The sequence below is a fragment of the Vombatus ursinus genome, unplaced genomic scaffold (genome assembly GCF_900497805.2).
Source record: "Vombatus ursinus unplaced genomic scaffold, bare-nosed wombat genome assembly UNPS02010304.1, whole genome shotgun sequence".
NCBI lineage: Eukaryota > Metazoa > Chordata > Mammalia > Diprotodontia > Vombatidae > Vombatus > Vombatus ursinus.
The window spans coordinates 4731872-4749809 of record NW_020950082.1 but is presented as its reverse complement, the minus strand read 5'-3'; the positions used below and the strand labels follow the sequence as shown (position 1 = coordinate 4749809).

Genomic DNA, 17938 nt, shown 5'->3' with positions numbered 1-17938 from the left:
TTATTATCCTCATTTTACAGTTGAGGAAACTGAGGCAAATAGCTATAAAGTGACATGCCCAGGGTCACACAGCTAGGAAGTATCTAAAGCTAGATTTGAATTCATGGCTTCCTAACTCCAGGCTTGGTACCCTATGCATATCTAAGTACCACTTAGCTGCTCCTAGTTTCCTCACCACCACATGTCTCCCAGCTTCCAACGAAGCAAGAGTAATCAAATCAATATTATCACTGCATACAGCAAGGACACAGTAATCTACTACATGCTGATTTTACTCACCATTTATGTGATTCCCCAGACCAAAAAAAATCCCTTCCCTTACTACCACCTCTCCATATGTGCCATTTTCTCCTATTAGAATGTAAGCTCAAGGACAAAGACTGTTTACTTTATTTGTATTATTTGTATGTGTTATTTGAATCACTACCACCTGGCACAGTGCCTGGCACATAGAAGGCCCTTAAGTACTTTCTGATTCATTCACTCATGAATTCATTGGTTTTCCTCATCATTAGCTGCTGAAGATTAGCTAGACTAAAAACTAAAAATAAAAATCACTGTGCACTGACCCTTTGGAGACAAGCATTCTACAAACTCTAGATATCACTGCAGCTATAATTGTTCAACAGGGATTCAAAGCATTCATAAAACCGGTTAATGATTTTCATCCCTTTAAGCATCTTTCCATTGAGGGTGAAAGGCAATAAATACATTGTGTTGCCAGCTTCGAGATCCTCTGTCTCTCTGTCCCTTCAGAGGTTTTCATCTTCTTTTCCTTCACTACTGCTTGCAGACCTTTGTCAACACAAACCTGTGAATTCCACGAAGTCTTTTTTCCCCAGGGAAAGAAAACTTCACAGGGCAAATGGAATGAATTCAGTCAATGGCAACCAAGAAATTCACGTACTTTCTTATTTGATATTTTGACTCATTTTACCCAGAGCGGGGTTAGTATAAAAACAAACCACATCAGAGGTAAATAAGTCTCTTTCATTTGCTTCTCTACTTGACAAGTCCCTTGGTGGCCCAGGAATGATAAATAGAAGCTTCACTAGAGAAGAGTAAAGCCTAGGTTAGGATTTAGGATGGAAAATTGAAAGGCTTTTATATAATTAATTAAAGTGCTATATGTGAATACAGAATAAGGATTCACCCAGAGCGCCAAGCTAAGTTATACTTTGGTGAAAAATTCATTCATTCATTCTAAAGAAATCAAATCTCCCTCTCTCAAGCACATAAAACCCAAACAAATCTAAATTAAACTATGGGACTTACTACACCATAAAGACCATTAGAAAGCACAGTGATAGAACATCCTAGTTTTGATCTTACACACAATAGTTTCTCTCTTCATTATATCTTAAATGATTAGATCAGTAAATGCCTAATCAATAAATTTATTTTACAATTAGCCAAAGGATTTTGAGCATATGTGAAATTATGCCTAGTGCAGTATCTTGTACACTTGTTATTATAGTTCAGTCATTTCAACTGTGTCCAACTCTCCATGATGCCATCTGGGGTTTTCTTGGCAAAGGTACTGGAGTGGTTTGCCATTTTCTTCTGCAACTCATTTTACAAATAAGGAAACGGAAGCAAACAGGGTTAAGTGACTTGCCCAGGATCACACAGCTAGTAAGTATCTGAGGCCATATTTGAACTCAGGTCTTTCTGACTCCAGGCCCAGCACTATCCACTCTCTATCCCACTCTTGGATCTTAGCTGCTCCAAGTCTTAGCTACAGGTTACTTTTGGGTATATCTGACAAATCCAATGGCATGTATATGTTCTCAGGGAGATGAAGGGGGTTCCTGTACTAGTTGGACAGTGTGGTATTATGGAAACTGCCAATTCTGGAACACAAAGGCTTGGGTTCAAATTCTGGCACGGCCACTTACTGTAAGTCAAAGTCACTTCATTCTCTCTGAGCACTCAGGTTCTTCATCTTCAAACTGAAGATGAATTGATAAACTGTAATATTCCTCTCAACTCTAAACTGATAACCCTAAGTAGTCCTAGGGTTCCTTCAAACCCTAATGCATCAGTTGTTTCAGAAAGTCTCTTTTCTAAGTGTCATTGGTCAACATCTGGTTCCAATGAAAAACTAAGAAAAAAGCACAATATTGTCTTTACTCCCTTGCAACCTAAACTAAATAGTTCCAAGGTAATAATGGAAAATCCATACCTGTCAATATTGTACGTCGTTTACATTGTTCTTCAACTCCACCCTGTCGCTTACCACTCTGAGTAAAGGGCATTTCAAACATGAAACGGCGGATATTATGAGTTCTTTCAAAATCAGTTTTCCTTTCTTGCAATTCCTTTTCATCAAAGAATGGGATTACATGTGTCACTTGGATATAGGCATACTTTGAATCCAAATCCTTAGGGTTGACCTTTAAATGAAAAAAGAAAAAAGGAAGGTAGAAAATATTGAAGGGAGAATAATTACTTTTCCCTTCCCCTGAAATGACCTTTATAGATTTGTCGTGGAAAGTAAACATTTAGCTTAGTAACAGTGTTTTAAGTCCAAGCATAAAATTCATAGCTTCCCCATTATAACCACCCAATTATTAAAAAGAGGAAATGCTGAGTTGCGACGGTCCTGGTTCTCATTATCATGTAATTTAGTAATTAAACTTCAGAAACTAGCATACTTCTACAAAAGATATATTTAAAAGATATATATGTATATACATACACATACACACATATATTTATGTATATATGTATACATGTATGTGTGTGTGCATAAATAAACACACACACACAAGCTAAACCTAAAAGCTGATAAGAAATTAAAGCTAGGTAATTTTAAGAGAAAATAAAGGATGTCTCATTAAATGTTTCTGAATCATTTTTGATAAGTTTTCATTGTATTTAAGGCACTTTTTACCTTCTGTGCCAAGAGAAAAGAGAACATGTCTGGGTAAGGGGGTGAAGGAAAGGAGAGAGTGGGAGGTTGGGGAAACAGGTAGAAAATGTCAGTAATTGTAACAGTACAAGAACAAAACAGAATAGTGAATGTGAAAAGCACAGGTTTAATGGACTCAAGTAAGTGCTAATGAACAATTCCCCTATTCACAGATACAATGTGGAGATTAAAAGACAATTTTAAAAGACAACTATGAATTGAACTTTTAAGGAAGAAAGATATTACATAAAACCAGGGAATTAAAATAATCCAATTAACTATAAAAACCAAAGCCATTACTTCTTGGTATATTGTATGACTTTTAAAAATTAGATTAGTTTTTAATATGCTCACACATTTTCCCTCTTTAGCAGATGACCTTTCCTCATATCCCACTGAGAAAACAGGAACTGTCCACTATTATACATCCTCAAACTTCTGGACATCACTGCCCATTCTCTACTCCTTTCCTTTAGTCTCTGATGTACTTGCACTTCTTACAATTTACAAACATGGTTAGGTCTCTCCCATTCTTAAAAAACCCTCATTGGATCCTATCACCCCGTCAAGTAATTAACCCATAACTCTCCAGCTTCTCACCACTAAATTTATAGAAAAAAGTTGTTCATCCTTACTTCCTCTACTTATTCTCCTCCACCGCTTGCAACCTACCTTCCAACCCAACTGCCCCATTTGGAAACGGTGCTCTACAAAAGCTACCAGTGACCTCTAAATTACTGGATCTAATCATCCCTTCTCAGTCCTCTTCTTTATTGGCCCTTCTGAAACAGGTGACATTGCTGACCACTCTCAGGATAATTCTTTGTTTGAGTTTTTGTGACACTACTCTGTGTTGGTTCTCCTCCTACCTGCCTGACCATTCCTTCTCAGTCTCCTCTGCTAAATCATTATCCATGCCCTGCCTCACAACTCTTTGTATATCCCCTAGGCACAGTGATGGGTTTCATGTTCCTCTTTTGCTATGCTCTTTGTTGGAGATCTCTTTAGATCCCATGGTTATAATTGTCATAGGTGTTCCTAAAGGATGTATCTCAAGTTTTTGCTGGGCAAGCTGCAAAATTGTTTATGTTATAAGAGAAAAATTATGTACAATTTTGTTCATTATGAAATTTCCTTACTCAGATTTGAAAAAGAAGCATTTATTTGCCTATTTTTGCCATATCAGTCTCATTTCTTTTCCAGTTCATATATATATATTAAACCAACCCACTGACTGACATGTTTAGGTAGGATATGATATTGGAAGGATTGGAAAAGGGTTGCCTGGGTGAAGAGATGAGTTTGGCTTGTTCCTTTAGAGGTATTGTATATTGATTGAAAAAGGAAGTAGAAAAATGGGGGAGAACCTTGAAAAATAAGGTTACAATGGCTTGGGTAATCCGTTAACTGAGACCAATGTAACAGCTTTGATGTTGGGAATATTATTCCTAAGATCTATGGCATTATCTTTTTTTTGGCATTGTTTTTAATAAATTGGCAATGAACTTGTTAGAAAGGAGGGGTTGGAAGAGTAAGAACATATCAAGCATGATTTCAAACTTATCTGTAATAAGCAAGATGATCAACAAAGAAGATGGCTGTCACTGATGACAGTGGGCACACCTAATACACAGAAAGTACTTAGTAAATATCTGTCAAATTGAATAGTAAGATTTTAGTATGAGAAGAATAGGAGTTTTATCTTTTCCCAGGTAAGTTTTAGGCAATACAAGTACATCTAGTTGGAGATGGTGGTTTTAGGGGTTGAACATTCAGGGTAAACATGTGTCTCGAGAAGAGAATAAGAGAAGCTAGTCTCTAGAAACAGAAACTAAAAATATAGACAGAAAATTGGTATTTTCTAAACTACAGGCTAGAGATGTTGAAATCTTACAAGATACCAGTTTCGTTTCAAGCAAAAATGAAACAAAATCAACAGTGCTATCAAAATCATCCACATGTGCTCATACCTTGCCAGAATCTTGGATCATTTTGACATTTTCAGAACCAAATTTGTCTGAGTAAAGCTTTAGTAGTCTCTGAGAGATTTCTGATAAAGGTGTCAGTTTAGGTTCTTTGTAAATGTACTCCTTTCCATCTTCATCTTCAAAGAATCCCTGTGAGGAAAAAGTAAAATTAGGACTGTTTCCAGCACACCAATAGCTCTGGCCTATAATAATCCAGACAGTGGTTTTGGGGTTTTTTTTTTTATGTTTTACAAACAGCACTTTCAACATTTGTTGTTAGAATTCAAAACAAAAATTAACAACTCAAAAAAAATAAAACCTTATACAGATATGCTTCCTGAAGGGAAGAAAAAAAAATGTGAAAAATAGAAAAGTCTGGGTAGAGAAAGGATGCAAAGATGAAGAAAGAACACAAACTTGCAAACATATTTGAGGATTCTGTCATCACGTGCTTGAGTGTAATTAAAGGTCTGGGAATCAGGACTCTTGTTTTCTCATTGAGCTGGAGGGGCTAGGTTCATCCCTGTTTCACATTCCCAAGACTGGCCTTCATCCAAAAATGGTGCCATTGTCTGCTAAAGGCAGTTTCCCAGATGACTTGCAAAAATGGCCCAATCTATTCTATTTACACTAGATTTTATAATATAATTAAAAAAAAAACCTAGGTCTGGAGAAGGGCAAATATGTTATAAAGGAAACATGCCAATTCTATTATATACAACTAATTTCGAAAGTATTTAAGTCTGTGAGTGCAATACCAAGATACAGTCATGTTATCTCCAGTTAGCATCTGTTTTAGATTTGATCTTGGCTGAATTCAACAATATGGCATGAGAAGTGAAACAGGATGAAAATTTTAAAAGCCAAATATCAGTTAATATTTGAAATAATGAGTTAAAAAAATCCCTGTCCTAAGATAAAACAGACAAAACAGAAAGAACGCAGAACACATTCAAAACAAAACAAGGCAGGCTAGACTGAACAAAAATATCCACATCAAACTAGGGGTTGAAATGCAGTCATTTGACTACATCACTTGCTTCATAAGCATTTACTGTAATTACCTCCACATCTGTCTCAGTGTCTGTAAACTGGTATTGCTATAAAGTTGTGAAAGACAACAGAATAAATTGAAGGTTATATACTGCTCATAGGAATGCACACTTCCTAAATACATGGATGACAGTTTATACAATGTAATAATGTTAGATACTTGTAGGTTAAAACTCAAGTTAAATGAAAAAGAACCCTTCCTCGTGGGCTCTCTGAAATATTATAATGGTCAATATACTGTGGAGATATTATATTACAAAAAAGGTGAAGATGCCATGTACACAAGGGCAGCCAGAAATTCTTAATTTTTGGTTTAAAACATGCAATACAGATGTATAGGAGACAGTGATTTGTTTCTGTAAATGGAATCAAATGTTATTGTTTGGAGCTGTGATGACTAGATAGATATACATACAGGTTTGAAAAGGCAACTGGCAAACCACACAGAAGCACCAAAGATGCCGCTCAATAAACATTCTTACGAATGTCTTACGTAGGAAGAACTTACCGCTGCCTTAAGAAAGTAATAAAAGAAAAGACAGGAAGAAAAAAAGCAGAAAGTTTACTGAGGAAGATCAGAATTATACCAAATGTTAAATTTCACAGATCAAAGAAGACTGCATCATAGATAGAATTTATAATGCATGAAACAGAATCAGGTGCAAAATATAATTGTGTAAACATTTTTATAGTACTTAATATCATTTTTAGAAAGGACAGGTTATGCTCACCTGTCCAAAGAATGCCACTCTGAAATAAGTCCCCAGAAGTCTCTTGCCTGTATGCATAACTTCCGTGACTTTGCTGTATGCTCGATGGAGAGTGTCATATAGATGAGCTAGTCTCTAGAAATACAGAAGAGAACAGTTTCTTTATACTTGTAAACTGTGGATTCAAGTTCCCACACAATATTAAATATAAAAAGAAAAAACCTCTCCTTTTAGCCTTCTTCTCCTAAAAAAATTACTTTCAAATTCTTCTTTCAAAAAATACAAATAAACCAAAATGACAATATAAGTTGAGAATAAATGAGTCGCCTCAGTTTTTGAAAGCAAACTAAGGGCTCCTCCCTGCAAAGCTATTTTTAAAAACAGAATTTCATAAAAGAAAATCAAATTAAGCTAAAACACTGACAACTGGATACCTTTCAAACAGAAAACCAATCTCCTTTTCTCATGAGATTTGCAGTAGATTACAAAAGAAATGACCAGACCTCTATTTGCTTACTAATTGGAAAAAAAAATGACCTTATAGGTAAGTAAATAAAATATTAGTTTTATCAAGTCAACTTCTTTGGGAAATTTAAAAGTGACATACTGCATACTAATTTCCAATTCCTGTACAAAGGATTAGCTTGTGTAAGCTAAATATGGCAGCGAGGTGGCACAGAGTGGATAGAGTGCTGGGTCTGAAGTTAAGAAGTTCAAATTTGACCTCACTTACTAGCTGTGTGACCCTGGGCAAGTTACTTAACCCACTTCCTTAATAAATGTAGTAGGTGTTTATATACATGCTGACTATTGCCAGCAGTGAAGACAGAGATGTTAATTTTTGCAAATGGCAGAAGACAAGGAGATAGAGGTAGCAATTAAGTCTCCACTGAAAAGTCTGGGTGCCCTCTTCGTCCCACGTGTTATACAAGGGTGCTGCCAAACCCCTGCTCTAACTCTTCCAGAACCCTGCAGATCTTCATAATGTAGTTTCATTATTTTGTTATGAATTCTCCAAAATCCAAAGCATCCATATTCAAATACAAGAACAAAACCACCTTCCAAAGTAAAATAAATCTATATTTAAATTAGCTGCCATTTTGGATTTTCCATGTTGCTGATCTCCTCCAGTGGTGTGGATAACTGAGAGTTGACTATATGGTCCCCAATTTCAGCAAACTAATTTATTTTCACCTGTTTAAGAGCCTCTTGTATTCAAAACTTTAGACAGCACAACAATCTCATTTCCATTTTTTAATTTTTTTAGAAAAAGAGAGGAAAATCAGAAAGTGACTTTATTTCTGAGAAAACTTCAAAATGATGTAGAAGCAAAACAAGGAAGTTTGTCTGACAAATACTGTGAAAAGTAGAAAACCCAAAATAAGATACCTCAAAATCTCTGCGTTTTTCATAAATGGGAATTATGAGTTTATAGATGTCAGCAATCAGCTCATAGCGTTCGGCCTTCCAGAGTCCATCTGCACACTGTTCTAGCAATTCCATCAACACGTCCTAAATGCAGAAGAAAATATAATGGAAAGATAACGCAATTACCGGTGAAATAATTTATAGAGAAGTATAAGCTGAACAGTGCAGTAGTGTTAACTTAACAGTAACGTTAAGTACATTAAGGTTTCCTTCCTGGTTTAAAGTTAGTCCACCATCTTCTTTCAGGGAACATTTTTTTAAGTACCATCAGGTGCTTTGCAAACAATATAAGGAGTTAAGTAACAAAGCTCAGAATTAGCTATGTGTGATGGCCACGAGTATCGAGGGAAGGAAACAAAACTGTCATTTATATTTTCCACAGAGACTACTAAAATCACCCCTTGCTGGGGGCCAGGTATCCACCACCACTTCCTGGCTTTCTTGGACCATAACCTCTTCCTCCTTCCCTACCAGTAACCTGTACTCTGCTCTTGGGTCCCCTGGCTCTGACAGGTGAGCCTTTACCTTGGAGAGACTCGGGCCTCCATGCCACTTAAGGCCAGCTCCAAAAAATGCCATCCCACCTTCCCTTCCAGCTTCTCTTGATGGGTTGTCTTCCCCATTAGAACAGAAGCCCTCAGAGGGCAGGGACTTGTATCTGTGTCCTCAGTACTTAGCACAATGCTGGCACATGGTGACTGTTTAATAAATGCTCTGTCTATCAACCCATCTACTTTTCCAAAGTTTATAAAGCATTTTATTTATTACAAGATGTTTCCCTTCCTCTACTTCATCTACAATGAATGAATCTGGTAGGATATCTACTACTTTCAAAAAAAGAAAACTGACTTCCTGTTAAGATCAAATGGGACTATAATCATATGGAGAGTTAGTGTAAACAGCCTCAACAGATGTTAAAGATAACTTTATAATGAAGCAGCAATGGGAGAAAACAGCAAGAATGATCCACTAATAATAAGGAAGCAGAAGTCCGTAAGTTAAGAGCCAACACAAGTGCCTAAGGGGCAGGCCTTGAAGTCATGAAGAATTGGGTTTTATGCTTGCCTCCTTTACATACTAGCTGTGTGACCCTGGGCAAGTCATTTAACTTCTCAATGCCTTAAGTAATTCTCTAAGAGGCTACTAGGTGGACAGAGTACTGGATCTGGAGTCAGAGAAGACCTGAGCTCATGTCTAGCCTCAGATACTTCCTAATGGGGACAAAAATAGCACCTTCCTCCCAGGGTTGTTATGAAGATAAAATGAGATATTTGTAAAATGTTTTTCTGACCTTAAAGCACTACATACATATTATTTATCCTTAAGACTTCAAATAATAGATCAGCTGCTTGAAAAATCTGGATTGGTGGACACAGAGAGGGGTTTCCCGAAATTAATAAAACGACAAAGGGTGGCCTCTTTGTAATTTCTATCCACTGCTCCAGGTTCTGTCCTATGAGGCCAAATGAGTGAGAGAAGGAAGAGACTATGTATTTATTAAGTGTCTGCTATAGGCACCGTGCTAAGAGCTCTAAAAATATTATCTCATTTGATCCTGGGAACAAGTATATTCACTCCTATACATGACTGTTCTTCTAATACTTGAACACAGCTATCATGTCCCCTCCCTACCTGCCCCCCTTTTCAAGGCTTTTCTCCAAGCTAAATGTTCTCAATTCCTTCAACCATTCCCCCTTTGTCATGAACTCAAGGTCTTTCAGCATCCTGGCAACTCCCCTGGACCCTCTCCAGCTAAACCATGGTGTCCAGAACTGAACACAATATTCCAGGAGAGAACAAGGGCAGGTTCAGTGGGATTATCACCTCCCTATTCCTAGAAGGTACATTACTCCTAGGGCAGCTAGGTGGCTCAGTGGATAGAGTGCCCGTCCTGGTGTCAGGAAGACCGGAGTTCAAATCTAGACTCAGATACTTACTAGCTGTGTGACCCTGGTCAAGTCCCTTAGCCCTGTTGGCTTCAGTTTCCTCATCTATAAAATGAGTTGGAGAAGGAAATGGCAAAGCACTTCCAGTATCTTTGCCAAGAAAAACCCAAATGGGGTCACGAAGAGTTGGACATGACCAAACACTTCTGATGCAACTCAAGATCAAATTAGCTCCTTTGGGTTCCTCATCCTATCTTTCTGACTGATTGACATCTCATACCCTCCAACCCCACCCTCATATTCTGTAATCCAGTGACACCAACCTCTTTGCTGTTTCTCACATAAGATACTCCATCTCTCAACTCTAGGCATTTTTACTAGCCGTCGTCATGTTTGAAATTGTCTTCTTCTTCATCTCCTTCTTTTGGCTTCCCTGGCTTCCTTCAAAACCCACCTTCTACAAGAAGTCTTTCCCAGTCTCCCACAATTCTAGTGTTTTCCCTTTGTCATCTCCATTTTACACTATATACATATGTATATGTACATATATATACTATCTATGTATGTATGTGTATACATGTATCTGTATATATACACATAATACATATATAATAATACATATTTATACACACACATAACCCTAAGCCCTAACCCTAATAACATATATATGTACGTACTTAACATATAAACCTGGTTCATACATAGTTGCTAACTTGTTGTATCCTCCATTGGACTGTGAGCTGCTTGAAAGCAGGGACTTCTTTCTGCCTTTGTGTCTCCAATGATTAGCACAATACTTCACATACAGTAGGTGCTTAATAAAAGTTTATTGACTGACTGACTTGTATTGAGTTGGTAGTCTACTAGGGACTTCAGATCCTTTCCACACATTTATTATTTATAATAAATTTATAATAAATATTTATTATGTATTATTTATCCATGCTTCAAGCTTTCTTTCCCCATTATATTACTGAGGAGAAACTAGCAGCTACAACCAGTAATAGGCTACTACCATATCTAGTTAAAACAGTAACAGTAGTGTTCTGGGCTTCCAGTCTATACTAGGACATTTTCGCCTTATTTCAACAAGCATTTGTCTTTCATTTTGAGATTTTTAAAAAGAATTATTCCTTTTCACATATTTGTTTTCCAGACTTAACTATTCTTATCTACTGATTTGAAGTAATTGCTTTTCAAGTGGTAGGAAATAAAGTCTGTTGTGCATTTTTAATTTTTTCTAAAAACATCGGTTTTATAAAAAACGCTGCCCAGGGCAAGATAGCCTCTACTTTTGTGACGTCCTTGAGGCATACAAATCATAAAATTGCTATGTGTATGACTGAACTCTGGGATCAATGCTTATAAAAAGAGAACCAGATGTCTAATGGTTTTTATTATAATACCCATTAACTAATGAGGGCAAAGAAGCCATATACACATAGCAACCAAAAACTGTGCAACCAACAGAGTTCCTTAACAAAAAAAAAAAAAAAAAGATGCATTACTGTGCATATTTAGGTTCAGCATATTTTCTTATAGATTCTGTTTTACGAAATCTTTATAAGTGAAGGTTACACCACGACCAGATATGCCTTGTTCCCACCTGACTATGAAAAAGCTGAATGAAGTTCAAAGAAAAGTAGAAGAATGAAACAAGTGATCTACCACTGTTAGTATGGAGATCTCTTCCTATATATTTCTCTCTATATATTTTTACGTATTTATATATTTTTAGCAACATGGTATAGAAGGCTACTGGCCTTGAGAGCCAACAAAGAGAATACAGAGAGCACTGGCCTTGGAATTGGGAAGACTCGGGTTTGAATTCTGATTTCAATACTATAAGACCACGGGCAAGTCACTTGACTACTTTTAACCTCACCTATAAAATGGGTGCCCTAGACACGGATGTTCTCAGAGTTAAATGAGATAGCACACATAAAATGCTTTGCAAACGTTAAAGTGCTATAAAAATGTCAACAATCATTTGCTAAAGCTTTAATAAGTGGCTGACCCTTTCCTTGGTTGGCTGTTAAATGCCTTGGGATAGGGAATTACCTCTTTGAGTAAGTAGGGGCATACAATATATTACAGTCCTCACTTATGAAAAGAATCCCACTGCCCCGTGTATATGCCTCTTCAAGTTGGCTAATGTCATATTTCATTCCAAAGTCAGTGGTATATGACAATCTAAAAGTGACTTCTATAATTATTCATTTACTGACGGCCTGGAATGGCAGTCCTTCAGATGTATTTAAAGCAGGCCTGGATTTGATCACTTATCCAATAAATATTTCATTACTGTCTACCCTGTGCAGAGGGCCCTGTGCTAGGACAAAAAAATGAGACATGATTTCCTACTTCAAGTAATCTGTTGAAGGGAGCAGCTAGGTGGCACAGTGGATAGAGCACTGGCCCTGGATTCAGGAGGAACTGAGTTCAAATGTGGCCTCAGACACATAACACTTACTAGCTGTGTGACCTTGGGCAAGTCACTTAACCCCATTGCCTAGCCCCAAAAAAAAAAAAGTAATCTGTTGAAACTTGGTCTCCCATCTACTCCCCCATCCCCACCATCACAAAAGTACGCTATCATAAGTGGGGGAAAAATAAAATATTTAAAGAGGAAAAAAACAAACAAACAATAGTATGCTACCTGTCCGGGGAGGCCTCTTCCCCTGGGAGATTCTGAAGTTATGAAGGAAAAAGTATGGGACTGGAAATAAGAAGTCCTGGGTTCTGATCTCGACTTTACCACTAATTAGATATGTGGATTATAGGAATAAGAATTAGAAGGGATCTTAGAAATGATCTAATCCAACACCTTCATCTTACAGGTGAAGAAACCATGGCTTGTAGGAGATAGGTGACTTGCCCCATATCACAGGGATAGTAAATAACAGATTTGGAATTCAAACCCAGGTTCTTGGACTCCAAAATCAGTGCTCTTTTCACTAGATAAGTCACTTATGACATTAAGTAAATCATATATTCTCTCTGGCCTTCAGTTACAGCTATAAAATAAAACATTTGTCTGAGTGATTTCTAAGGTCCCTTTCAGAACTAAAATTCCATATCCATGTTGAATTTATCAAGGCTGTCAAGCAGTAAATTATTACATTTCTTTTTTTCTTCTAACAGGTGCAACGACTTCGCCTCCAATCCCAATCATACTCTGCTTGTGCTTCTTATGCATTTGTGTCTAGACTAGAGGTGTCAAACTAGAGTGCAACTAGCCCACAAAACTCCCGAGTGTGGCCTGAAGCAGATTAAAATAGAATTGAGAAATATGTAACAACATAAATAAAAAAAACTACATAGATAATTGTTAATTTGTGGCTTTCTAAGTCAGTACGAGGCTCCCAGGGATCCCTTTCTATTTGAGGTTGACACCACTGTTGTATACTATATTTATCTGCATATGTGTCCATTCTCTTATGAAAGAGTAAGATCCATGAGGACAGGGCCTATGTATTTTCTAAGATTTGTATCTGACCCAGCACTTGCTCTGAGGTCAACAGATGTTGACTAAATACTTATTGAATTAAAATTGATTGAACTCTGCTTTAATGGCTTTATTTTTAGCAATAACAACTTATCTTTATATATGTCATTTATACTTTAGAAAGAACCTTTAATGAACAGAACTAGGAGAACGTCGAACACTGTAACAGTCATGTTATGTGATGACTAACTTTAGACTTAGCCCTTCTCAGCAATGCAAGGATCTATGACATCTCCAAAGGTCTCATGATGGAAAATGCTATCCACATCCAAAGAAAGAACTATGGAGTTTGAATGCAGATTGAAGCACGCTATTTGCTATTTTTTTCCTTCTGTTTTGTTTTGTTTTCTTTTTTTTTGTGGTTCCTCCCATTGGTTCTAATTCTTCCTTACAACATCACTAATGTGAAAATATGTTTAATAGGAATGTGCATATATAGCCTATATCAGATTATGAGCCGTCTTGGGGAGGGAAGTGGGGACAGAGGGGAAGAAAAATTTAAAACTCAAAAGCTTATGAAAGTGATTGTTCATAAATTAAAATAAATTTAAATTAAATTAAAAAAATAAACACTTATTGACTGTCAAAAAAAAAATACCACCTTCAACAATCCTGAGAGGTGGATAATTGTGAGCCTCTTTATCCCCATTTCACAGATGACAGAGTTGAGGGAACTGAGGCTCTGTGAGGTCTTTAGTCAACTAGCATTTAGTTTGTCAGTCAACTAGTATTTTTTAAGTGTCTACTATGTACCAAGCTAAGTGAGTACTGGTCAAGTGATTTGTGCAAGTTTATATAGCTAGTAAGTAACAGAGTTGAGTTTTCAACTTAAATGCTTTAACTCCAAATATAATGCCTATTATATGACTCCACAGATCTGCTAATACATTCAGTCACATATTTACTGAATATTCTCAGCCTTACTAGTGTTCCTGTGCAAAGGGAGACCAAGGCATTGTAATTTAGAGAAGATATGTCTCTCTCCTATTGGAGTTTATAATTTAGTTTGGGAAATAACCGCATAGTCAAGGCATTCCTGTGTCAATGGAAATATAACATTCCCAGGGGAAATGATTATTTTTAAAAAGTCACTAACTACATTGCAATTGTTGCTGCTTGCTCCAGGACAGGATTCATACGGATGTTTAAACTATGAGTTAAAACGAGTCGTCATTCTATACTCAAGGGGCTTAAACAATACGGTGCAGTAAGATAACACTGGCACCCAAATAATCGTTAACTCAGGACAGAATGTCAATTCCATAAGAGTGGCAGCTCTGTGATGTCTCATCATGACATGGAGTTAATAGGATCATAGATTTAGAGCTGGAAGGGACCTGAGCAGCCATCAAATCCAACCCTCTCATTTTACAGATGGGACAACTGAGGCACAGGGAGAGCTAAAGTGGCTTGCCCAGGGTCATACAGTGTCCAAGGCAGGATTTGAACCCAAGTCTGCTCGATTCCAAGTCTGATGCCCCCTCCACCATGCCATGTGTCCGAGTTCAAAATCTGTCTCCAGCCATTCCTAGCCGAGTGACCACAGATGAGACATTTGACCCCCTCTGAGATTCTGTTTCTTCATTATAAAACAGAAAGGATCATAACCTGCTTCATAGGGTTACTGTGAAGCTAGAATAAGACTGACACTTGAAAACCTAAAGAACTGTACAAACGCTACTCATGTAAGTGCCATCATTGTTGGAGTCGTTACGCCCCTTCAGGGCTCAGCTCAGGTCCTCCCCGAGGCCTTGGACACATATCAGCTGGGTGATCACCTGTAAGAAACGTAACCTCTAAAGACACCAGGCAACTCTCTAACACTACAAATTACAGACAGTCACTGATATGCATCAGTGGAGGGAGTCCCCCTATAATGTGTTCTGAAGTGAGACTGTGGCGTGGTGCAGAAAGCACTGTACTTGAGATCACAGAACACGGTCTCAAATCCCAGCTCTGCGCCTTACTATGTGAGTGATCTTGGGTAAGACCCGCCCCTTCCTCCGAGTTTCAGACCCTCATCTGTAAAATGACAGGGGTAGAACTAAATGGCCTCTAAAGTTTCCTTCTACCTCTAGCTCTTCAGTTTTTTAACTAAATGCCAGCTTCCAGAGGCCAGGGACAATTCACGATTAATCTATTTTATAAAGTACCTGTAGTATGTAAGTTCCTTGAGGGCTGAGACTTTCTTATTCTTGTCTCTGCATGTCTAGTGCCTGGCATAGAGGACATCCGCAAGAAGTTGAACTGAATTGGACAGTATGCTTCATAATGATTTTGTAACATAACAACAATTTACATCCAATTGCCCAGAAGCTGTTCTTGGTCAGAAGAAAGAGTCAGAAGTTCATGCACAGAAGTTCATCCACAAATATTTGTGGAGAGCTCGCTATATGTGTGCAAGGCAGACCGAAAGGTACAATTTTCAAATGCTTAGACAACTGACTTCATAAACAAATTGAGAAGGGAGAACCGAGAGATGAAAGACAAATTCAAATTGATCCAAGGAATGATTTTTTGGAGGAAGGATTTTAGAAATTACAAATAAAACAGTGAAGCACCTCATGATAATGACTGTATCCCACTAGAGGTCTGCCTTTGCGGAACTACTGAAAGAGTAATAATTTTTTTTTTTTTTTTGGTGAGGCGATTGGGGTTAAGTGACTTGCTCAGGGTCACATAGCTAGCAAGTGTTAAGTGTCTGAGGCTGGATTTGAACTCAGGTCCTCCTGACTCCAAGGCCAGAGCTCTATTCACTGCACCACCGAGCTGCCCCTGGAATAGTAATAATAACAATACTAATAATAGCTAGCATTTGTATAGCATCTACTATGTACTAGGCACTGCACTAAGAGCTTTACAAATCTCTCATTTGATCCTAACAACCACCCTGAGAAGTAGGTGCTATTATTAATGCCCATTTTACAGTTGAGGAAACTGAGGCAAATAGAAGTTAAGTGACTTGCCAAGGTCATACAACATAACGGTCTGAAGTCACATTTGAACTCAAGTCTACCCTGACTCCAAGCCCAGTATTCTACTCATTGTATTATCTAGGTGACCTAGGAATAGTCATAGCTTAATGATTTTTCTATGCCCTGTCTGGGGAAAGAAGTCATTATTTCCTTTCCAAACCAATGAAAGGAGGCATCCCTTTTGCTAATCCAAGAGAAGAGAAGGGTTCTCTCCTTTAGACCAGAGTCATGAGCAAAGAAATTTACTCTCCATAAATCCAGTTGAGGCTTGCCTTCTATCAGAGATGAGTCTATTTTTTTTAGATAGTTCCTTTGGAACCTCTTGAGGGGACCAATTTATGTACTTAATTGCATCTGGCAGTAAAAATTATACTAGCAATTATTTCCAGCAAATCATGTGCATCTTTTCACTTCAGCTTTTCCATAATCAAGCAACATCTGGCAAAGATAATCACCTTTCATAATGAAAGTCACTGTTTCCTGAAAAACTCTGATAGTCAGATAAAAGTACTGTAAAACAGGAGACATGTGGGCTTCTCTGCCTCCTTCTGTACAGATGCTGAAGTTTCCAAAGTTCTTGAAGTTTCACTTTTGATGCTTTTATCTTTTGCTAAGTCCTCTATAATTCCACTGTATATTATATCCTAACCACTTCAGAATTACATGCACTCTGGACTCTGTTAAAGATTAACTAATTTTATGCTTTAAAAACAAAGTAGGCAAACTCATCTTCTGGATAATTAGTGATTAAAAATATCCTTGATCCTTAGTTTATTGATAGTAGCTCAAAATTTTCATTCACTTTGTTACTTCAAATTGATCTCAGTCAGTCGATAAGGATTTATTAAAGCACCTACTGGTGCTAGGTACTGTGCTAAGTGCTAGGCATATAAAGACAGGTAAAAGACAGTTCTTCTCCTCAAGGACCTCATAATGATCTCTTAATTTTCATGCTTACCAATTCATAAGCCTACAGGAATGATTCCATTTTATTATGTCAACTAGATGAACATATTCAAAATTTTACTTATTGGCTCCTACATTTATTATTTTATTGCTGATCACCAAGTTTAAGATGGGCAGTTGGGTGGTGAAATGGATAGAGTACTGGGCCTGGAGCCTAAGTTCAAATCTGGTCTCAGACACTTACTAACTAGGTGACCCTGGGCAAGTTACTTAAGCTGTTTGCTTCAGTTTCCTCATCTGTACAATGAGTTGGAGAAGAAAATGGCAAACTACTCCAGTATACTTGCCAAGAAAATCCCCAAATGGAGTCATGAAGACTTAGACATAACTGAGACGATTGAACATGGTTTGTTTGTTTTAAACTTTATTTTTTTGTTTGTTTTGGTGAGGTAATTGGGGTAAAGTGACTTGCCCAGAGTCACACAGCTAGTGAGTGTTACATGTCTGAGGCTAGATTTGAACTCAGGTCCTTTTGACGTCAGGGCTGGTGCTCTATCCACTGTGACACCCAGCTGCCCCTGAACAAGGTTT

The 17938-nt window shown here is 37.5% G+C and overlaps 1 protein-coding gene across 1 annotated transcript in view; it reads right to left on the bottom strand.

Moving 5' to 3' along the window:
* The window catches only part of DOCK9 (dedicator of cytokinesis 9), a 359630-nt gene that overhangs the window by 12704 nt on the left and 328988 nt on the right, over window positions 1-17938 (bottom strand). The window contains exons 45-48 of the mRNA XM_027854137.1: window positions 8034-8156; window positions 6666-6779; window positions 4885-5031; window positions 2186-2396 (exon numbers count right to left, since the gene is read on the bottom strand). Coding sequence (XP_027709938.1) covers window positions 2186-2396; window positions 4885-5031; window positions 6666-6779; window positions 8034-8156 — 595 coding nt within the window. The remainder of the gene's footprint in view (window positions 1-2185; window positions 2397-4884; window positions 5032-6665; window positions 6780-8033; window positions 8157-17938) is intronic.